Source organism: Vipera berus, assembly GCF_964194415.1.
Source record: "Vipera berus genome assembly, chromosome: 3".
Taxonomy (NCBI): domain Eukaryota; kingdom Metazoa; phylum Chordata; class Lepidosauria; order Squamata; family Viperidae; genus Vipera; species Vipera berus.
This window is the reverse complement of record NC_138204.1, coordinates 210,750,880-210,775,119: the sequence shown is the minus strand read 5'-3', so window position 1 is coordinate 210,775,119 and position 24,240 is coordinate 210,750,880. Positions and strand designations below refer to the sequence as shown.

At 38.8% G+C, this 24,240-nt stretch overlaps 1 protein-coding gene across 1 annotated transcript in view; it reads left to right on the top strand.

Moving 5' to 3' along the window:
- The window catches only part of COL22A1 (collagen type XXII alpha 1 chain), a gene marked incomplete at both ends in the record, with an annotated part of 165,547 nt that overhangs the window by 58,910 nt on the left and 82,397 nt on the right, over window positions 1-24,240 (top strand). The window contains 12 exons of the mRNA XM_081324712.1: window positions 1,572-1,610; window positions 3,162-3,215; window positions 5,305-5,358; window positions 8,762-8,815; window positions 10,940-10,993; window positions 13,561-13,605; window positions 14,773-14,826; window positions 15,253-15,306; window positions 18,589-18,624; window positions 19,776-19,803; window positions 20,412-20,461; window positions 21,787-21,840. Of these exons, the coding sequence (XP_081180838.1) occupies window positions 1,572-1,610; window positions 3,162-3,215; window positions 5,305-5,358; window positions 8,762-8,815; window positions 10,940-10,993; window positions 13,561-13,605; window positions 14,773-14,826; window positions 15,253-15,306; window positions 18,589-18,624; window positions 19,776-19,803; window positions 20,412-20,461; window positions 21,787-21,840 (576 nt within the window). The remainder of the gene's footprint in view (window positions 1-1,571; window positions 1,611-3,161; window positions 3,216-5,304; window positions 5,359-8,761; window positions 8,816-10,939; window positions 10,994-13,560; window positions 13,606-14,772; window positions 14,827-15,252; window positions 15,307-18,588; window positions 18,625-19,775; window positions 19,804-20,411; window positions 20,462-21,786; window positions 21,841-24,240) is intronic.

Sequence of the window (24,240 nt, the reverse complement as noted above, 5' to 3'; positions counted from 1 at the left end):
CCAGATATGGAAGAGCCCAGTTGAATATTTTAAAATAATTAGTTATGGAGGAGGTCTGCAGTGGTCTCAGGAACTCTGCCCACAGTAATATCCTTGACCTTCTCATCATAGGAAAAACAGATGGTAGAAACTTCCTCTTCAGAGAGCCAAAGTCATAGTCATCGAAAAATAGTTATAAATTCTATTTAGATCAGGGATGTCCAACTTTGGCAACTTTAAGATTGGTGGACTTCAACTCCCAGAATTCCCCAAACAGCCACTCTGAGAATTGAAGTCCACAGGTCTTAAAGTTGTTAAGATTGGACACCCCTGATTTAGATCCTTGCCCATCCATATGGAGAAATCTTGGTTGGAGGAGACATAAATCAATGTGTTCATATATGTGTGTTTTCCCTGATTCAACATCTCACTACAGCCAAAGTTTTGTTATGAATTATTTCTGAAGGGATCTAAAGAACTAGCTTAAAAAAATGGGAGCAGAGATAATATTGACTTTCACAAAATTAGAGAGATTGTCCTTGAATCTACCTCCTTGCTTGCAGGAGAAATTCTAATTAGAATTTTTCAGATCTCATTTACCAGAACATATACCTAAAGTTTTACAACCTTTCATAAAAATATTTACTTCAGCTATCTTTCAAAGACCTCTTGTTATTATTGTGAAGTATAAAATAGTTGTCATGGTTCTGACAGATGAAACCCTTCCAAAGAACTTTGAGGCATTGTTTACCTTAAATAATATTTTATTCGGGAAACAAAGTATCGGCACTGCATAGTTGAACCCCAAAACTAAATTCACCTCCCCTGAATACAAAGTAACAAAGTACAATTCCCACCTCCAATAAACAGTCATAAATCACATTCCCCAATTAGCTTGACGTGCGGGCTTCCTCCCCAGCTCTCCAGCCTGCCAAAATGCTATCAGCTCTGGGCCCAATGACCTTGGGTTCCCACAGCCGAGTATTTATTGTTATGACTAGCTGGACTCTCATCCCTATCCCTCCTCCCAGCATCAACTAATTCTAAAAGCATAGAGAAAATGGCTGCATTTTCATCTGTTATCAAAGCAAGAATATCCGAGGTTAGCAGCATTGACAATAGTGTTCTGATCCTTCCCAATTTCAAAGAAATTATGTGACACGGCTAATAAAGGTGAGGTTTTCAAGTGTTAAATTCTACACCACCCTGTCAATTGGGTTGTTATCCAGTTGTATCAAAGAAATTATCCCACCCCCTTACAATTATCTGTATTAGCTGGGGATTATGGAAGCTGAAGTTCAACATACCTGGACAGCACCTGTTTGATGGAAGTTCCTCTTGATTCTAGTTAAGGTCGTAATAGTAGGGACTTTTCCTTGACCTCTTGGTTAGAATCTTCCACACAATCTGGTTCATGCTTTACAACCTTGATGCTAGCAGAAGATACAATGGTTTATTAATCGGATGTGTTCAATTAATCAGTGTGCTGTTTCATAGCTTGATATAGCTGTCATCATTGTGTATTACTTCTGACCTTTCATATCCTTATCCTTGCATCTGTGGATCCTGGATTTATTAATTTCTCTTTTCAGGGTGGGGAAACATTTGGACGAGGAGAAAAAGGACAAAAGGTATCACTGAAATATAAGTTCAAGAGCATCTTGAGTGTATGGTCTAGTTTGTGTTAATTTCCTGTGTCTCCCAGTTTCATTCCAGGTTCAAATTCAAAATCCTGGTTAGCACCTTCAAAATTCTACTTGGCATAAGGCCAGATATAATTAGTGGATTGCCACTCCCATAGGATATCTGCCAGCCCCATCAAATCAGATAGTTGGGGTGCTTTCGAGGTCCCCTCTAATAAATGATGCCATCTGACAGGATCTGGGATGTGGGCTTTTTCAGTAGTGGTACCTGCCCTATAGAATTGTGTTCACAAGTTATCCAGAAGGCCCTTAACCTCTTGGCCTTTGGAATGCCTTTTAAGACCTCATTGTTTTCCCAGGTATTGACCCTCTGTCTCTCCATCCATCCATCCATCCATCCATCCATCCATCCATCCATCCATCCATCCATCTGCCATCTACCTGCCCAACTATCTACCTATCTACTCTTCTACCCGTCTATCTGTCCATCCATGGATTAAAATCTGCTAGATGGAAAGTGCCCACATCACAGTCCAAGGCCTACCTTCTCTGCATGTGTGTGAGAGACATATATAGGTAAAAAAAAAAAGGAATGGGGCTTGGCTCATGATGCTTCATGTAACTTCTTGAAGGTCACAACTTCTCCCTTCCCTGTCAGGGTGTGTATCTGTCTCTCTGTTTGTCCTGTCAGGAGTAAAAAGATGCCGCCTGAAGTCCTCATGGCCTAGTTGTCTCCTAAATTCAGCACCATTCAGCTCTGATTCTGATCGATTTTGCTCCCTACTTCACTAAGAAGACAAAGAACTTGTGTACATCATTGCTGCATTTTCCCCCTTTTCCCCTCCCCCTTATTTCATCTTATGTTTTGATTCAAAGAGGTGACAGGCAGAAAATGTCACCCTATGCTACTTCTTACTGTGAGGAAGATCTGTCTTTCAAAGGCTTCAGAATATCAGCTTACTTGTCCCTTCATGCCCAGATAAGAAAACTAAGATTTGTGTGTGTGTGTGTGTGTTGTGTTGGTTGTGTCTTGATTTTTCTTTCCCCTTTGGAACACAGCAATTACAGGGTTTCTGTTTTATTCACTGACCCAAAATACTAAGCATATAATTGTTTTGAGATCCTGTAATTGCCTGTCTCAGCAGCTGATTTCTCAGCCACCACAGAAATTTCAGGGAGGGCAGATGGGCTGGCAAGTTTATTTGGTTCTTCTTGGCTTTAGAAGGGCCTACAACATTTTATTCTGATTTTTCATCCTTCCCTGGAAAGCAAATGGTCTTTCATGGCAATGCACTGACATCTACTGGATGCGTTGATAAGGTGAAAATTTTCCCTTGCAGGAAACATTTGAGCAAAAATTGGCATACAAATCTTGAGAAACTGAGAAATTTGCCTTGTTAGCAAACCCTGTGAATAATTTCCTTTTCAAAAAATATCAACAGGACTCCTTGTGGATTGTAGTGCTTGTACTCCTTTTACCTATTTTAGGAGAATGCTATATTTTATACAAATATTTTTTTTCCCATTCTGCTCTTTTAGGGTGAAAAGGGACCCCAAGGTTTACCTGGTTTAATGGGTGAGAGAGGAGAAAGGGTAAGTATCTCTACAATAATAAAATAAAATATAAAATGATAACATAACACAACAAAACACAGCACAGCACAGCACAACAGAACACAACATAATATAACATTTTCAGGGGCATAAAAATAAACACATCTAAGCAATAGCGCTTAGATTTATACACCACTTCATAGTGCGTTACAGCACTCTCTATGCAGTTTACAAAATCAAAATATTACCCCCAGTTTGGTTATTCTTAATCTATTTGGTTATTCTAAAGCTTAATATAAAATATTCCATTTCCCACATCGTTAATTTCTTGGATCTGATTTAATATCTGTTCATTGAAACATTTTCCTTCAAGATAGCTTGAAAGGAAAAAAAAGAGAAAGAAAGAAAAGATAGATCAAGTGCTACGGAACCAGTTCTTAAAAAAAAAACCTATTACTTGAGTGCTAAAATATTTCTTGGCTGTTATCATTACAGAACAGAGATTTTTTTCCTGGCCTTTTAAGCATCTGAGGGACAGAGAGATTACAATTTAACTGCCTTATTAATATTTTACTTCTCTGGGGATGCGTGGAGAAAGGAAAAGAGAAGAAGGTTGAACACATTTTGATGGCATTTTTAAGGGTACTAAAACATGAGCACTTGTTTATCTTGAACTGCTCATGGTTTAGTTAAGAGAGAAGTGGCTTTCTAGAAGATTATTATCCTCTGCCTTGCATTGGCTGAACCTAGAAATCCTTCAAGCACCATTCTCACAGAATCTCTTTAGTAAGTTTTATTAAGAAAAAAGGGAGGGGACTGTAGGAATTATGACAACTAAACTCTTTACAATTTACAACCAATATGTGTCGAAGAACACTTACTGAAAGAGAATATTTTAGCTCAAGAGTTCAACCGTAGAGTCCTTGATGTTCCCTCAGCTTGGTTGTTTGCAGATGTTTGAACACAATCAGTATGAGGTTTACTGCTTGCTCTGTGTGTGTTTGTGTGTGTATGTACACACATGATATTGCAGTGGGGTTTTTTTAATCCCATTTATATCCCGCCCTTCTCCGAAGACTCAGGGCGGCTTAACAATTTAAAGCACAAATCAATGTGCTTAGCAGTAGCCTTCATTCTATGTATATGCCTGCTTATTAGGGCATTCACACACACACCCCAAGCGGCATTATTACAAAGTCAGCTTATTGCCCCCAACAATCTGGGTCCTCATTTTACCTACCTCGGAAGGATGGAAGGCTGAGTCAACCTTGAGCCTGGTGGGACTCGAACCTGCACTAATTGCAGGCAGCTGGTGTTACTTAAGGAGGCATTAGCCCACTGCTCCACCAAGGCTCTATGGAACATAGATATGTTCCAATATCTATGGGGCTGCCACAAAGAATCTATTTTCCAAAGTACCAGAAGGCAGGAAAAGAAGCAATGGATGGAAACTAACCAAGGAGAGAAAGCAACCTAGATGCAAGGAGAAATTTCCTGACAGTGAGAACAATAAAACAGTAGAAACGCTTGCCTCTAGAAGTTGTGGGTGCTCCCATCACTGGAGGCTTTTAAGAAGAGACTGGACAGACACTTGTCTGAAATGGTACAGGGTCTCCTGCTTGAGCAGGGGGCTGGACTAGAAGACCTCCAAGGTGCCTTCCAACTGTGTTATTACACCACCAAAACTGGCAGGGCAACCTACTTAGTTGAGTAATGAAATGTCCGCAAGCAAAACCAAGCTCAGAGAGCATGAAGAATTCCCAAATATATTCAAGGGGACTTTGTCCCCATTTTTTGAAAAACCGTATGATCTCTTCATAGACAGAGGGGGAAAAAATTGCAATTAGTTATTTATAAAAGAATCCACTGAACCTTTTGAGTTTGGAAATTGGCGTTGTGGTACATCACTCCAACAAGCATTTATCAAATAATTAATTCGCTGCTTAATCCCTGTATTTCGGAAGTGATGATATGTCAGCTGTGAGATCACAAATTAATGTGGCTCGAGATGAACGTGTCAAGATTTGTCTTCTTTATTATTCAGGCCCTCCTGCTTTTAGCCAATGCTGTTTTAAAATCTCATTATGATTTGCCATTTATTTTGCCATCATAATCTCTATCCTTTTAGGGTTCCACTGGTGCATCTGGCGTCCCAGGGAACGATGGAGCCAAAGGAGAAACTGTAAGCTTTTTTCTTCTCTTTTTTTTTTAAAAAAAATCCTCTTTTCCTTGTAACGTAAACCAGCTCTTTGGATCAATCATTACTGAATGGAACATGTCTAGGGGATTAATATTGTGGTTCCAGATGTAAGAAAACAAATAAAAGCAGGTTATTTACCTATTGTTGGGCCAAGGGAGAAAACAGACTTCTTATAGATTATTGGTTCTGGGAAGCTCCGAGGAGGAATTTCTGTTATCATCCATTAAAATGTTACATTGTGACTAGAGATTTCTCAAAAGCAGTTGAGCAAAACAGTTCAATAAAATGCAGTTATTTATTTATCTGCAAACAAAAGTATGCCATCTGAAATTCAGTGGGTGGAAACACAGGAACTCTGGCGGGATCTGAAAAAAATTGTTATCCACTTCTATGCCTCCAAGGGCATGAGCAATATTCTTCAGCAATAGTACCCATTTTTTTAAGGTAAATGTTTACCCTGTCCAGCAGTGTCCAACTCTAGGACACTGTCTCTGTTTCCTAGCCAAAGAAGCCAGCATTGCCCAAAGATGCTTCCATGGTTCTGTGGTCAGCGTACATCAAGGGGCATGGAATCCTGTTATATTCCTACTGAAGTGGTACCTATTGATCTACTCACATTTGCATGCTTTTGAACTGCTAGTTGTGCAGCAGCTGAGGCAAGTAATGGGAGCTTACACCATCGCATGATGCTAGAGTCTCAAATTGTCAGCCTTCCAGTCAACAAATGCAACATCTGAGCAATAGCAATAGTACTTAGACTTATATATCATTTCATAGTGTTTAAAGCCCTCTCTAAGTGGTTTACAGAGTCATCATATTGCCCCCCAAAACCTGGATCCTCATTTCAAACCACCTTGGAAGGATGGAAGGTTGATTGAACCTTGAGCTGGTCAGAATTGAATTGCTGGCAGTTGGCAGAACTAGCCTGCAATACTGAATTCTAACCACTGCACCACCACGTCTCTTAACCACTAAGGTGCCAAAAAGATTTCGAGTAATGAAGTCAGCGAATCCCCTTTCCCTGGGATGTAGACTTCCATATCCCAAGATGTGACCTGTTGTAATGGTATGCGAGAACAACCTTGGGAGGCAGGGTGAAGACCAGCAGCCTAGGCTTTGGACTGATATAGGACACCTCAGTCCATAGATGGGGGTAGGGGAAAATTAGAGGGAGCTTCTCTAACTTCCCAAAGACTAGAAATAGAGACGGCAAGAATTATTTTTCAGTCTTGCAAGATCGATGTCAGCCTTGCAAGGTAGTCCAGACAAGAAAGATACCCAAATAAATTAATCCTACTTTATTGTAAGGTGACATTAAAAGAACCTGTCAGGCTAGGTTCTGCTTCCCAAGGTCGTTGTTGTTGTTAGCTGCGAAGTTGTGTCTGACCCATCGTGACCCTATGGACAATGTTCCTCCAGGCCTTCCTGTCCTCTACCATCTTCTGGAGTCCATTTAAGCTCACGCCTACTGCTTCAGTGACTCCATCCAGCCACCTCATTCTCTGTCGTCCCCTTCTTCTATTGCCCTCGATCTTTCCCAGCATTAGGCTCTTCTCCAGTGAGTCCTTCCTTCTCATTAGGTGGCCAAAGTACTTGAGTTTTAGCTTCAGGATCTGGCCTTCTAAAGAGCAGTCAGGGTTGATCTCCTCTAGGACTGACCGGTTTGATCGCCTTGCGGTCCAAGGGACTCGCAGGAGTCTTCTCCAGCACCATAGTTCAAAGGCCTCAATTCTTTGGCGCTCAGCCTTTCTTATGGTCCAACTTTCACTGCCATACATTGCAACTGGGAAGACCATAGCCTTGACTATACGCACTTTTGTTGACAGAGTGATGTCTCTGCTTTTTAGTGTGCTGTCTAGATTTGCCATGGCTTTCCTCCCGAGGAGCAAGCGTCTTTTAATTTCTTGACTACAGTCCCCATCTGCAGTGATCTTGGAGCCCAAGAAAATAAAATCTGTCACTACCTCCATTTCTTCCCCATCTATTTGCCAGGAATTGAGAGGGCTGGATGCCATGATCTTGGTTTTCTTAATGTTCCCAAGGTCATTCCTACATAAATTACATGTGCTTGTCATTCAGTTGCATGTCCTTATAAGATGTGTACTCTGCTTTTCCTTAAAATAGGACTTCCCCCCCCAGATAACGTATGGAGCCAGATTCTATCAGCGGGGAAGAATGGCAGTTTAGCTATCTGGGCCAGCTAAACATTGATAGACACCATTGTTGGACCTTTTTTTTTTGGGTGATAGCTCTTCTTCCCACAGTTGTGAACAGTTTCCACAGAGGTGAACCTGTCCAAACATCTTGCTGTTGCATCATATAGGTTCTTGCAGATCATGTTGCACCTTTGGATTTATTTATTTATTTATTTATTTATTTATTTATTTATTTATTTATTTATTTATTTATTTATTTATTTATTTATTTATTTATTTATTTATTTTTGAGCTGGGAGATAAATTTAAAAATTCAGCAAATTTATGGTAAAGGATATTAAGAAGGCTTGATTTTAAAGTGCACATCTTGAAATCACGTTTTTGACCTGTTGATTAAACCATATCTTTAAAATGTTCATAACAGGACTGAGCAACCAGTGGATCGTAAAAAAAATGTTCATTTTTGTTCAATGCGAAGACATTTTTTTTTTCCTCCCACAGACATAACTAAATGGAAGGGTGGGACTTCCAATGCGGAAGATCTGATTTTCTTCCCCTTGAATCTCCAGCTGGAGGATATTACACTATACAGCAAATCTGGTGAACCTAAAGGTCCTTTTTTAAAAAGGCAACTGGACTTCATTTTTTCCTTTGAAGACATTTTGCTTCTCATTCAAGAAGGGTCTTCAGAGCTGAAGAAACTTCTTGGATAAGAAGCAAAACGTCTTCCACCATACCCTGATGATTGAGAATCTCCATAGACAACACTGGTGAAGTTCTCTCTTCCAGAAAACCTGGAGTTATTGCGTGAAAAAAACTTTCCATTTCTCTCAAAATAAGCATCTCTTTTGGTTTCATAGATCAACTACTTTACGGCTTTTCAGTATACCCTGGTTCTTAAGGTGTGTAAGTCTTTGCTGTCCAGTTTTTTAAGAAGAGACTGGACAGCCATTCGTCTGAAATGGTATAGGGTTTCCTGCCTTAGCAGGGGGTTGGACTAGATGACCTCCAAGGTCCCTTCCAACTTCTTCTTCTTCTTCTTCTTCTTCTTCTTCTTCTTCTTCTTCTTCTTCTTCTTCTTCTTCTTCTTCTTCTTCTTCTTCTTCTTCTTCTTCTTCTTCTTCTTCTTCTTCTTCTTATTCTTATTATTATTATTATTATTATTATTATTATTATTATTATTATTATTATTATTATTATTATTATTATTATTTTCCTTCTTTTTTTAGGGAGAACCTGGTCTTCCTGGAGCATCTGGTCTTCCTGGACCATCCGGCCCAAAGGTGACTATATACAAATCTTTTTGAAATTTCTTTTTTTTTTTTAAAAAAAAGATGTGATTCTAGAAAGAGCACAGAGAAGAGCAACAAAGATGATCAGGGGACTGGAGGCTAAAAGATATGAAGAACGGTTGCTGGAATTGGCTATGTCTGGTCTGTCGAAGAGAAGGATGAGGGGTGACATGACAGCAGTCTTCCAGTATCTCAGGGGCTGCCCCAAAGAAGAGGGAGTCAAGCTATTCTCCAAAGCGCCCGAAGGCAGGAAAAGAAGCAATGGATGGAAACTCATCCAGGAGAGAAGCAGCCTAGAACTAAGGAGGAATTTCCTGGCAGTTCGAACAATTAACCAGTGGAACAACTTGCCTCCAGAAATGTTACAGGGTTTCCTACCTGAGGAGGAGGTTGGACTAGAAGACCCAAAAGGTCCCTTCCAACTCTATTATTGTTATTTATTGTTTTGTTCTGTTTTGTTTTGTTTTAAAATGAATGAGATTCACCGGAGCTTCAGGAAAGATTTACAGTTAGTGATTTCCAGCTTAAATATGTCAGGGGCTCAGATGCACCAGGTTACTGGTAAGAAGAGATCCCTAACTCCTATTCCTACATTAACAGTTTGTCTAAAATCTGATTCACTGGAAAATGTAGTATTGTTGATTCTATATAGAATGATCACGTATAGAGGCTTTTTGATTGTCCCTTTGTCCCCTTAAATAATATTATTTTTTCCAAACAGCTGCAAAGCAATATTTACTTATTTCCACTCTAATAAAATAGTACTACTGCAATATAATTCTGTAAAGTTGTCAGCATATTTTTCCCCCCTTATTCCCTTACTTCCTTAGTCAGCTTTTTACCCTAATGTAATGACTCATTTATTAATGTGCCAATATTTGACTATACTGAGAATGTTGTGTTTGATTTCTAAAATACAGTAATAATAGCTTGCCTGGCTGAAAGCCTATTTGAGTCATCAAAGATTAATAGCGATACTAATTTTGATTTATAATCTCCTTTGTACTTAAGTTTCTGGTGTGTTTTTTACAGTTTCAGCAAAATATCCGCCAGCATTTGTATTAATGTTTTTGCAACCTAAAAAAAGTCAATACAACTCTATACTATTTCTTATCAAATTTTGACTCAGGGAGTTGTAGACCATCACGCATAACCTCCAAACCTAGCCACACCTTCAGTGTCTCCCCTACAGTGGAAAATGCAAGACTGGGATCCTGATTTTTCTTAAAGGACAACTAATTTGGAAATTCTTAGGGGAAAAGTAACACCATTGGACAATAGATTAGTTTTGGGTCCTGGTACATTAGTCCATTTTGATGCCACCCTTTCCCTCCTTCATACCTCAACCTCCTTGGATTTACAAATTTATATTTTCAACATCCCTTCCTTCCACGTAAATGAGACATAAACCATTCTTCCCAGCCAGCATGTATAAGGCTGAAGGCTTGGTGACCTCATGGATACATCATGTAATGGATGTTCTTCCAGGATAACTTTCTGAGACATTCTCTGGATTTGGGCAGCTAATAAATTTGAATGAATGAATGAATGAATGAATGAATGAATGAATGAATGAATGAATGAATCCGTATGTACATACATGCATACATATAAACATACTTTTTTTATTATTTCCCAGTCTAGGCCTTAGTTCTTAGTTTATCTGAAGCTTCTGACTTCAGAGGAGATCAGCTAAGTGCTTTCTCTTAGTTGAGTCAAACACATGCAACCCCTCCTAAATTTGTTGCGGGCTTAATCCAGTTAAACCATAAATTAATCCAGGTGTGTGACATGCACATGATGGCTTAATCCTGTGATGGAATAAGTAGCTGATGCGGCCTTTATCATCTGTTGCAACATATAGACAATGCCATGACTTTTCATCTTTATGTCAGGTGATTCGGTCTGAAGCAAAAAATATATATGCTGTTGATGAGACACAAATAGCCACCTGCTTTTAGCGCTCAAGTAGTTTGCTTTTCAGCAAGGCTAACAAGATGTTTACAGTATTGTAGAATTACTTTTTAAAGAGGTTTTACACTTGTTCATGTAAATAAATTACCATAGATTTGGATTGTGTCCTCAAGACCTTGTTTTCCTTTCATTTTTGCTTAGGGAGAAGAAGGGCGTCTTGGTCCCCCAGGTCGTCAAGGTTATGTGGGAGCACCTGTAAGTCAGGATTTGTTGTTGTTGTTAATTTAATATTCTAAATGGAAACAATCTAATTTGAAAAATTGTCTGGGGCAAGAAGATACGTGATTCTCAAACCAGAACCAGAGAATTGGCATATTGTTGTTGTTAGCTGAGAAATCGTGTCTGACCCATCGTGACCCTATGGACAACGTTCCTCCAGGCTTTCCTGTTCTCTACCATCTTCTGGAGTCCATTTAAGCTCACGCCTACTGCTTCAGTGACTCCATCCAGCCACCTCATTCTCTGTCGTCCCCTTCTTCTATTGCCCTCAATCTTTCCCAGCATTAGGCTCTTCTCCAGTGAGTCCTTCCTTCTCATTAGGTGGCCAAAGTATTTGAGTTTTAGCTTCAGGATCTGGCCTTCTAAAGAGCAGTCAGGGTTGATCTCCTCTAGGACTGACTGGTTTGATTGCCTTGCAGTCCAAGGGACTCGCAGGAGTCTTCTCCAGCACCATAGTTCAAAGGCACTCAGCCTTTCTTATGGTCCAGCTTTCACTGCCATACATTGCAACTGGGAAGACCATAGCCTTGACTATACGCACTTTTGTTGACAGGGTGATGTCTCTGCTTTTTAGTGTGCTGTCTAGATTTGCCATGGCTTTCCTCCCCAGGAGCAAGCGTCTTTTAATTTCTTGGCTACAGTCCCCATCTGCAGTGATCTTGGAGCCCAGGAAAATAAAATTTGTCACTACCTCCATTTCTTCCCCATCTATTTGCCAGGAATTGAGAGGGCCGGAAGCCATGATCTTGGTTTTCTTAATGTTTAGTTTCAACCCAAGTTTTGCACTCTCCTTCTTCACCTGCAACAAGAGGCTCTTTAGTTCTTCTTCACTTTCTGCCATTAGAGTGGTATCATCTGCATATCTTAGGTTGTTGATATTTCTTCCGGCAATCTTAATTCCAACTTTTGATTCATCTAGCCCTGCCTTTCTCATGATGTGCTCTGCATATAAGTTAAATAGGCATTATACATAGATATTTGGTGGGTTATAAAAGTTAAGGAAGGTAGAACAATTCCATGCAATAAGGTCAAAGGCATAGCTATTCAGCCCTTCTGATTCAGTTCATAAGATATATTTTCTGATAGTCCAACCCTGGAGAAGATGAAGGGTGGAGAAGCAGCTTCTTTAATATCCCTCGAAGTTTGGAATCAAATGCAGAACAGATTTACTCAAAAGTCCATTTAATGTGTGTCATGCATCTGAGGTCAACTATGGACGTAATAGTTCCTTAGGAATTTGTGTTTGGGCCATACTATTTTGCAATCTGCAGGTAACACATTGATAAGCCTGTACAATGAATTTATATAGGCTTATCAATATGTACAGTAGACAAATGAATTGTAGTTTCTTTTACTGTCTTTAGAACCTTTAAGTCTGCATTACCTGTTCAGACATCTGAACCAGCTTGAGTATTTGCATAATCCAAATGGGCAAAATAGAAAAGGATTAGTAATTAACGTATGCCAGATGTAAGTATTCCTTGTAGACATGCCCTCTCTTTCCCATTCATTCATCATATTCTAGACACATTGTGTAACAGTGTTTGTTGCTTAATGAGAAATGAATACATTTTTAAAGTATTTTACATCTTCATAGTAATTAGGTTTTTTGGTCTCAGCTTGTCTTTTATAGGTTGCAATTATATCCCATTTACCTGATATTAGTTTTCACAAAATATTGAGGAATAATTTAGATTGTTCTTTGCAATAATTTTGACTCCAAGGAATTTATACACATAGATTTATCCCTTCGTTGAGCTGCTGTACACAATTAAGTTCAAGGAGATGGTCAATTTTGTATAACTTATCCATAGCAAGTGTGCATATATTGACCTCAACAAAGCTCATCTAGATTGATTCTAATTCTATGGGTTCTCATCACATGGATTATACTGTACATCTTTTTCCTTTATAATGTCAGCTTTTACTTGTTGAATAATGTCCCTGTTCATCAGAGGAGACCATGTCTTTTGTTGGAGAAGGTTACTCAGTTTTCACTAGCTTCCTTTTGCTGGCTGCAAAACAGCTTACTTTTTATTTATTTATTTTTTTAAAATAGCTTAAAGTCAAAATATTGAGTTTGTTGATCAATGCTCCAAGGCCAGTTAGCACAGAAGTTTTGAAAATTGCTGTATAGTGTTATTCTATGTGGGGTCCTTGCTGCTCTCTGAGCTTGGTTGTTGTTGTTGTTTTTTTTTTGGGGGGGGGGGTTGGTTTCTGTTTTTTTGCAGATTTTTCCTTACCAAACTGCCATCACTGATGATGTTACCTAGTTTGGTTTTGAAATGTCAGCAAGAAGACAACCAAGCTCAAGCTCATTTCAATCCTGAGCTACAAATATTTTCCTCTATCAGTTTTATTCAAGAAAGGTACTTAATAAATTGAGTCTAAAATAACTTCTAACAGCACTCAACATTTATTAAGCCACTCTGAGAACATTCCTAGCCTGTTAATAACTCATCCAGTTATTCTCAGAGGTGTTGGTGTCAATATGATTCCTGTAATTTTCTACTTTCTTTCTTTCTTTTTCTTCTTTTTTTTAGGGTTTGCAAGGTGAAAGAGGAGAAAAAGGACCCCGTGGTGACAAGGTGCGAATAATTTATCAAATAATATACCACGAATATGAGTACAAGTTTGGAACAGAAATTGGCTCATGAAAGACATTCCTTGCCAAATATGTTATACTTAGGAAAATACGTTTCTTTGGAAGTCCATGTTGTGATTCAGGGTCAGCCTGTGGGTTCGGCAGTTGGGTCAGATGACTCAGAGGAGGAGGAGGAGGGGGGTGTTGAAGAGCTTGCTGAGGGGATTGGACAGCTTGATGAGAGCCCTCAGCCAGGCCCCTCTCACCTGGTCACGACGCAGACCCAGCTGTGTGAGCCTGACAGCGTGGATGAAGATGAACCACAGCTGGCCCTGTTCAAGGACGCCCGACGCAGGAGGCAGTCAATCAGGAGTAAACAGAGGAAGGCAATGGGGCACCTCGGAAGGAGGCAGAGAGAAGCCACGCCCTGAACTGTATAAAAGGGGAATGCGTGGGAGGGCTGGTTTGCTGAAGGCAACCGCTTGAATAGTTCCTGTTTCTTGGTTTGTGTCTTGTTCTATTTGTTTTTGTAGCAATAAATTTGGCAGGCTTAGTTCCAGCCTCTTGCCTTCTTGTAAAAGGGGTTGTCCCTGCCTTTTCTGCAGGGCCGGTAGCAGGCTGGTACAGAACAGTCCACTTGAGTTAGATCATTTTATAACTCATGTTTTATATATCATGTATTCTATGCAGGCTACATAGACGTAACATGACCAGGAATCTTCACCCTTGTCATTGATCAAACACGGTCTGCATAAAGATATCAGTTCATTATTTGAATTTATCAGATTCATCAAATAATTAACTCACTGCTTTTCGGGTGTTCTCAATCTCAGCACTGAAGCAAGCAAACATGGGATTTTCTGGGTTTAATTTTGGAAACACTATGTAGGGAATAGATTGGAGATATTGTCCAAAGATGGGGTGGTCATTGGGTGTCACGCTGGGCAAATGAGAACAAAACAATCAAAACCAGGTACACAATTCAGTTCAGGTTGGAGTTTAGAATCCATGACAGGAAATCAAACAAGAAATGATTTTTTAAAAGCTAGCAGTTCAAAACAATCTACTTCCATATTTAATCCCATGCAGATGTGTTCATGATAATGCAGCTTTTTCAAGATTACTTCACAGAATAAGATGTCCAACAGAGCTTTTATGTTTGTTTGTTCAGGGAGAACGTGGCCTTGACGGTTTTCCTGGGAAGCCTGGCTTGGATGGAAAACAGGTATGTGGTTAATTTTTAAATTAAAAAAAAAAATAGAATCCTTTTTAGAACTAGTTATGCATATGCAATACAAAGACTTAGGACTGGTAATCAACTTCTGCAATGAAGGCTTTGCATAAACCTAAGACCAAGTTCTACCACACATCCTTTATGACTTATGGACTTCAACTCCCAGAATTCCTCACCAGAGCGGCTGGCTGAGGAATTCTGGGAACTGAAGTCCACAAGTCATAAAAGGGCCAAGTTTGAAGACCCCTGCTCTACATTTACAATGGTGGCTCCTCAAGTGGCCTGATGGGGCGACAGAAAAGCATTATGGCCTCTACAAAATGGTTTAGATGAACAACCTTAAGAAAACCCAATGATCATCTCTTTGATCCTCGTCTTTATTTTAAACCTTCTGATATCTGGTTATTTTTATTTCAGGGTGCCAAAGGAAGTCCTGGTCAACCTGGCCCTGTAGGACTGCAAGGAGAGAAGGTAAAATGAAGATTATATAAAGGAATGTTGTATGTGTTCATGATTTGAAAATTATTTTTTAAAATAATTGGAATGTAGGGGACAGCAAGCTTGAAAGCAGATGCATTTTTTAAAAAAATTGCACTGAAGATACAGCTACCATAATAAATAACCTCTTTTTTGGGGGGGACTTCCGGGTGGCGCTTCAGCGGCGAGGACGGTCGGATTCGACGGCCGGCCCTTCAATCCTGTTGAAGCGGTGGAATAGCCAACGATCAGCTGCTCCGCTGCTTGAAAACCCTTCTCCTTGGGCAAAGAGGGGAGGGGGAGCTTCCAGGTAGGGGTAGAGCTCCCCTAGAGCCCCAGAACATTTGTTCTGGGGCATGAAGGGTGAGAGCCCCCCCAAAGCCTGGAAATGCTCCGGACGAAGGACTCTTCTGCTTTAGCAGAACAAGACGCTGAATCCACTCCTGCTGGATCTGATTGACATCTCAAGTGACTGTAGCAGCAGAGCTGATGCAGGAGCAGTATAAATATTAAGTACAAAGCTTTAACTCTGAAACTTAAACTCTCTTCCTGCTCCAACGATCGTTTTGAAAGAAGGGGAATATGGCGCCTGACTGATTTTTTTTTCTTGTTAACAAGAAGCAAAAGTGTTTTTTTTTCAAAGTAAAGTGACTGTTTGAACTGAGTAGGAATATGTAAAATGGACTTTTAAACCTTAAAAGAGCTAGTTATAATTTGGAGGTGTTAAAAAGTTATTTTCAAGATTTGGTTATTTCACAGTTTAACTACAAAGTAATAAATGGACTAGAAAGTGAAAGTGTGTATTGAAAGTTATTAGTTGCAAAATTGGCTCCCAAACCACATAGACCCGTTTTTAAAAGTGCAGAGGTATTGTTTGTTCAGCAATCTGGAACACAGTCTTTGAAGTTACCTCCCAAAGCTGCTGCATCTGTATTGACTTTAAAAGATTTACAATATGCTCTAAATGATGCCTTAAAAATTCAGTCTGAAAAAATATTTGAGAAGGTGGCAGAATTTATTGGAAAGGAGAGCAAGAAAATAAGGGAGGATACTTTGATGGCACTTCAAGTGTTTTCAGGCTGTATTGAGAATCTGGATGAATGTGTGGAAGAAGTGAAACAAAATAATCTGATGCTGGAGGCTAAAATGGGTGAAGTGGAGAATAAAATGGAAAAACTTGAAGATGAAATGATGATGATGAAATATAGAGATATGGAATTCGCCTTGAGGATCAGAGGCTTGAAAGAAAATCCGCAGGAGAATCTGGAAGAGATGTTGGTGGATGCCCTGGCGCCTATTTTGAGGTTTCAACTTGAGGATTTTTGGGGGAAGATAGATAAAGTATTTCGTGTTAATTCTTGGATTGCTAAACAAAGGAAACTGCCAAGGGATGTGGTTGTGTATTTTACAAAGAGAAAGATTAGAAATGAGATCATTCAAATCTCTAATAATAAAAGACTTAAAGTGGCTAATCAGGATTCTGAAAGAGATTCCTCCAAGAATTTTGAGAAAAAGGAGTTTTTTCTTTTCTTTCTGACAGATGAATTAATGAAACAACAGCTTTGGTTCAGGTGGGAGATACCAGTGGGGATTGTGGTGAATTATTCTGGAGAAAGATATTGTCTTAATACAGTAGAGAAGGCACATGATTTTTATTTTAATGTATTGAAAGCAGGCTTACCGTCATCCTCAGAAGTCAAAAAAGGAAAGGAAGAAGGAGAGCGACAGTTACAAGAAATAGTTTCGGAAGCTGTGCAATCCTTGGTTAAGGACCTTAAGATTCAAAGAATGACACGGGCTGCATTTAGATTTAAGGAATAATAATAATAACAGTAGAGATTAATGGAGGACTTTGATAGAAATAAGATTTAGAAATGGAACTTGTTAAAGATTGTAGGATAATCAAGATCTAATAATGGTGGATATTTGGGGATGGTATTTACAGTATATCTTAAAAATTAGTATGTATGTATTTAAATTGTTAGTCTAAATGTTGAAGATGTGGTTGTGATGATGTAATGCATTATTATGTATGGTTGAATTGTAAAAGATTACAATTTTAAAAGTTAAAGTAATTTAGTGGAATATATAAGATCTTTAAGATATTGGAAGAAGGCTGATTTCTTTATTATAGAAGAATGGATTTTGAAAGTTTTGAATCAGATAGAAATGGTAGAATTTGGAATATGTGAAGAATATTTGTAATGGAGATATATTATGATGTTTAAGGAGAGTTAAAGCGCGACTGGATTTAAAGTGTAATTATAGTTAGTTAGTATGTTTTAGATTAAGATTGTGAAAATAATACCCTGTATTCTGCTTTGGGAAGTCGGGGGGGGGGGGGCTGGGGGAGGTAGGGGTATTGGGTGGGTTAGGGTATGGGTTAGGGGTAGGGGGGTTGGGGTTTATGTTCAAAAATGTACTTTAAAACTTTTTAATAAAAAATAAATAAATAACCTCTTTTTTAAAAAAACAAACAAAAAAACCCTGCATCTTTTTCAGGCAAATGCCTGAAATTTTTCTGTTTTCAGACTTGAAAATAGATATTGCCACTTTAAAAAAAAATCCTATGCTTGCAGTCCCTCCAAACCATTCGTACTTCATTTTTGTCCAGTAACTTCTATAGAAATGCTGCAAGTATCTATTATTTATAACCTGCTTATATTCAGTTTATTCATTCGGTTTCATTTACCATCAGGAACAAAATCTATTTAGTCCATAAGAGTTTCTTACTGGCTTGATGGCACGCAATCAATATTATCTAAATAATTATCATTATGCCACCAATACAGTAATCATATTTTAACAATCGTAGTTTTTGCATATTTCAGTAGCTGCAATCTGTAGGGATAAGTCATTGATGTAGCTTTTCCCTTTTTGTTACACATTTGTTGTTGTTGCTTATTCCACATTGGAAATTTATGGAAGTTCTTGTGATCTAGTGGTAAGATACGTCTATGGAGTATATGTAGAGACAGATCACTGTTTTTGGCATCTGGGGAGGTCTAGGAAGGCTGGGGTGGGGTGCTCACCCCTTTTTCGGTTCTTCCCAGACAATTTTTATATAAATCAGTGTTTCTCAGCATGGACAACTTTAAGAGATGAAGACTTTAGCTCTCAGAGTCATGCTGGTTGAGGAATTCTGACAGTTTATGTTCTCGTATCTTATAGTTGCTAGGGTTGAAAAACATTGGCATAAATCAGTTAACAAGGCTGTAGGAGACTCTTTCAGGTCATCCATGTAATTATTTGTCTCTGATTTCTTTTCAAATATAGGGTGAAATTGGACCTCCTGGGAAAGCAGGCTCAGCAGTAAGATTTATTTTATGCACAGCTTTAGTGTGGGATGGTGGGAAAAAAATAATTCTCTGGTATTGATGTGAGATTTGTAACTCTTGTGGATATCTCCTATCTTTGATAAAAGGAAGACATGCTCGTGTCCATGGATTAATGCTAAAAAAAAAAGTCTGAAATTGGAATCTGTCCAACGGGTATTTGTGCTTTGCAGGTTGGGGATCAAGAGGAAGAAATTTTGAGGAGAGAATAATATGGGAATAATGAAGTGAAGGCTAATTCCTGACACCTGGTCCTTATGATTAAGGATCATTAATCAAGATTATGATTAAGCTTACAGCCCTGAAATAGGTTAGAAATTGACAGGCAAATCAATTGTGTTGTACACATGGATACCAAACAGCCTAATATATCATTAATGGTAATAATGATTTGATTATAGATGTACCATATGCCACTTTATATAGATTGGATAACATTTTGAATTGCTCTAACTGCTGTTACCATGTGTTCATTTTTCAATGGGTTCTGAAGTTGTCCTATAAATTCTATTAAAATCTCATTACTGATATTGTTATTCCAGTGTGTATAAAATGCCACAGGCTGAAGGGACCATTTCACATAACAATTCAAAGCAAAATGGTCTCATTTTTCATAGTCATTACTATTTTTTGGTCAGGCTATTGAAACAGATTTCATAGGTTAACCTCTTGCCAGATTTAAGCTGAGTTGCATTACTTACGAAGATTCCCCATGCAAGCCAACCTGTAGTTTTATCAAACAGTGTAGCTGACTCAAGAGTTGTGTCGTAGCAAATAAGTTACTTGCTTCCAATTCAGTTTGGAAGCAATGTATAATATGTACGTTTACTCTGAGCTTTGCTACTCACAGTGGTCATTATTGCCGGCGCCAAGTCAGATAGAAATAGTTTCTCAAATGTAATTTCACACAATTGTTGAGATAATCACTAGTGTTTCAATAGTATGTTTGGTTTACATTTGTATGCTGTAAATCTCTTTCACTGTCTTCCCTCCCTCCATCCCCCCACCCAAAACTAAGTGTCTTCCTATATGGACCTCAAATATAGTCCCTATGTAACCCTGAAGACTATCTCTTGGCTACCAAAAATGTCATTTTTATAGATAATCTTTTTTGTTGGTTTGTTTCAGATCGAAGGCTTGAAAGGAGAGCAAGTAAGTGTTCCTAAATTCTTTAGTACAGGTGATACATGTACAGGTCGATTTTCAAGGTTACTTAAACTCATTCTCTTTGTGCTCAGAAATGATATTTCTATCTCTTAATTTTTTAAGTCAAGAAAACTGACATATACAGTATATGCACTACTTAAAAGCTGGGTGCTGCATAACTTTCTACTATCTAAAACAACAGCATCTAATTAAAAAAGGGGTACCAAACATAATCAAGACCATTTGATAAGGCCCACCCCAGAAAATCACCAGAAAACGATTAACTCTTAATAGATGTAAAAAGGAACTTATCAATCAAGTATCTGAAACAAAAGCCTTGATTCATTCTTCTGCACTTTAGATGGATCTTGTCAATATGTTAAAAAAACATGATACAAAAATGCTAGTCATCTCAGATAATATAATGCTACACTTACCTTCAATGCTATTTTTGTTGTTTTAACTTGAGGTGTAAAATAAAAATTCTTCCACTTAAGAGCTTGATGAAGAGTAAATATTATAAACCTGAGATCCCATAATACATCCCATCAGGAGAGTTTGAATGCAAAACAAAACTTCACCGTGCCTTTTTTAACTTTGAAATTTGTTTATAGGGAGCTCCTGGCCCACGGGGACCTATGGGGCCTCCAGGAACTCCTGGTATTTTAGTAAGTAATTTTATTTCTGAATGAATAATTTCTAATCTGAATAATCTATCTGTCAGGTGCAAGAAACCAGGAACCAAGGTTGTTCAGATGAGTACAAGTTTATTGTATGCTAACTCTCTACAAGAATCTGAACTACTAATGGTCAAGGTAAATTGGTTAGATACAGTAAGAGTCAGTGGAATTCAAGGAGGGCTGAACTTAGATCTTTTGTGGGCATGAAGGGATTCCAAACTGATGGCACACTTGACCCCTCCCTCAGGCTCAGACTCCTACACTACTGTATACAATAATAGAATACATTAAACATCACCTGAAGCTCGACTACATTTCATTTTGAAGTTAGGAAATAATGCAGTGGTGATTTGAGAAACCAGGTTTGAGAAATACTTCTGTTAAATGTCTAGGAGAATCACTGTAGTACACAATACAGGTTTATCAGATCAGCAGTATAGCTTAGTGGAAAGAAGGTCGGTACATATTTAATTGTATTGCTTTACTTGTCTTTATAATTACATAGTTGGCCTGGGGTGCCAAAGCGGGGAGCACCATTCTGGAGTGCCTATCGGATTAAGAGAAGACCTCAGCTCCTCTGTATAATTCCCCCATCTTTTAATTGTAAATTATTGTTATTTATTTTTTTAATATTTACCAGTTTTTAATGTTTGTAAGCTGCCCAGAGTTCACCTCTACATGAGAAGGGCGGCACACAAATCTAATAAAATAAAATAAAAAAATAAAATAATTATCCATCACTCTTGATGCACCTTTTCTATCTCCTATGTAAATCTTTGTCACTCTGTTAGCAGAGTTCTCATTTGGATATCACCATTTAAGAGGGGTTGTTTTGTATCCCATTGCTTTGGTTCATGCAGACATGTCAAACACAAGGCCCGGGGGCCAGATCCGGCCCGCGAAGTGGTTTCATGCGGCCCGCGAAGCCATCCTGGAAACAGTGAGGGAACGGCCCCCACTGCCTTGGCCCTGGCCCAGAGACCCTCCTCCTGCCAGAGACCCTCAGATCTGTCCCACTCCTGCCCAGGCCCCCATAGGCACCCTTGATGCAAACGATGTAGAGCTGGCCACGCCCACCCAGTAGGCCATACGCACTCTAGCCACGCCCACCCAGTAGGCCACGCCCACCCTGGCCATACCCACCCGGCCCCCTGAGGGCAACCACAATGCTGATGCGGCCCTCAATGAAATTGAGTTTGACACCCCTGTATAGGGGATACCTATTTTTTTCCATGACATCCCCCCAAAATAGAAATCATTTAATATCATTGGCCCTGTATGCAACGTAAAGGAAAAAAAAATCTTTTTTTCAGGGACCACCTGGACCAGAAGGCAAGATGGGACCTCCAGGTCTACAAGGTCTACGGGTGAGCAATCATTCTTGTTTTTAGATGCGTCCATCTAAAAACCTCTCCTTCCTAACAGAGTTCTCTATTTTATTTCAGAAGAAAAAAATGCTACCCATCTTTTTTTTCCCCTTTTCTTGCTTTGAGCTTAGAAAATTATTTTAAAAATCACTTGTCCCAAATGTCCCCTTTCAAAGGGCAATTGGCCTTTTTCTGACTGAATGGTGGAGGATGAAAGGATTTATGTTTCTTGCAGTCATCTGGTTGTTAAGACTCTTTCTCAGAGTTATTGAGGCCACTTGGGGCTTTATCTGTGCCTTCACGGACACCTGGATAGTGCAAATGGGTGCGGAACCTTCTTGGAACTGCTGAAAGGACTGTATTGTAGATAGGAGATAGGTGATGTCATATTAGTCCCCTCCTGTTGAGAGAGAGGGACACAGATAAACGGCCAAGTGGCCTCAATGATTCTCAGAAAGAGGACTAACAACCAGATGACTGTAAGGAGTATAAATCTTTCCATTCTCCACCATTCAAGCCAGAACTAAAGAGGCTTCTTAGATGAGAAGCAAAAAGTCCAGTTGCACTTTGAAAAAGCAGCTTTGGGACAACCATGACTTGGATGACTGAGAATCTCCACAGACATTGGAAAATCGCTTCTTTCTTCTCGTGCTAAGATAGTGCAGCAATGTAAATGTAAAACTTTATGGGACAGCTTTGCAATGGAGACGCCCCTCCAGACTGCCAAGTTTCCAGAAGAAAGAGTTCATTTTCCTCTTCTCTTTTGCCTATTGGTATCCATGATTTATAACGGCTCTTATGTTCCTGAGATGTAACAGGAAATCCCCAGTGATAGTTGCCAATTCTGAGAATGCATTCTCGGATTCATGTTCTGCCTCAGGGCTGGCTATGTACTCTTTGCTGATCAATACAGAAAGAGGAAGGTGGATGATATAACACTTTAGAATGACCCCCCCCCCCACACAGCAAATCATTATGTGAGCATCATTAGGGATAGAGTAGTAAAATGAAAGAGGTATTTGCTGCCATGCTGATAAATCTGTGTATTTACAATAGGCAGGTGTGGAATATACTATAGATTACCAGAGAGATAGGCAGCATATTTATACACCGAGCAGGTTGTTCGCTTGTCTATAAAACTTATTTTAAGAATACACAAAGTAAGTAATCGATCATAGCCTAATAGGAAAATCTCATTACACGCCTCTTGATAGATTTTTGAACAGTTACTGTAAGAGCAGCCAAGTTTTATAAGAGTTATAGAGACATTCATTAATGAGGATTAAGCTACTAGTGAGTAGTAATTTTCATGAATGCTTGCTACCTCTTAAATCCTAGGCACCGTGTGTTCGAATCCTTCAATTTTTTTTCCTGTCTCTTCCTTGTACTTTACTTATATAGATTTTTATAGAAAGAAAATTTTGGATTTTTATTTCATTGCTAAAGATCCATGTTTGATCCTATTTGGGACTATACTGGAAAAGTGGATAAACATGCTATTCTGCTGCTTGGATGAAAAGCAATATATATATAAATATATATATATTGCTTTTCATCCAAGAAGCTTCTTTAGTTCTAACTGGATTTATATTCTAAGGATTTATATTCTTTGCAGTCATCTGAGGGTCACTGAGGCTGCTTGGGGGTTTATCTGTATCCTCAAGTCATCTGAATCACAGTGCAAATTGGGATGACTGCAAAGAATATAAACTGTTCCATTCCTCACCATTCAGTTAGAACTGAAGAAGCTTTTCGGATGAGAAGCGAAACCTTTTCAAGGGGGGAAAAAAGTGAGAAAGTCCAGTTCCCTTTTGGAAAAGCACCTTTGAGACTATCCTTAGGTAATGTTGAAACAAGGAAAGAAATCTTTTTGCTAAACACTGTTGCAATTAAGAGTGATCTAAGAATCTTTTTATTAAGGAAGGCAGAAAAAAATGACGCCCTGTGTTCTTTTAGGAGGAAATAGAAACATGACACAGACATTGACATAAAAACAGATAATCTATATGGGGTTGGTTGGCTTTGAAAGCTCATTCCCAAATTCTTTGTATTACCTTGGAATAAAATATCTAGTTCAATTAAAGTTTTCTCTGTTAGAACACTTGTTTGGTTGAGTTTAAATATGAACCATCTTCTTCTCCTTTCATTCCTTTCCCTATGCTTATCTGTCTGGGTTATTGTTTTTAATTGCTTATTTCTGCACTCTGGGTGCAGAATGAGAATTCATTCTTTGTTTTTTCCTGGCATAATTCTATTCTGCTGTAGTAATGAAAATTGTACGAGGTAACCCATAAAAAATAATGCAATGGACTCTGGGATAATAAATTCTCATATAGAAATGAGATTAAACTGTCCCTTTGTGTGCTATAAATCTGTACTGAATTACAGGTTTATTTTCCT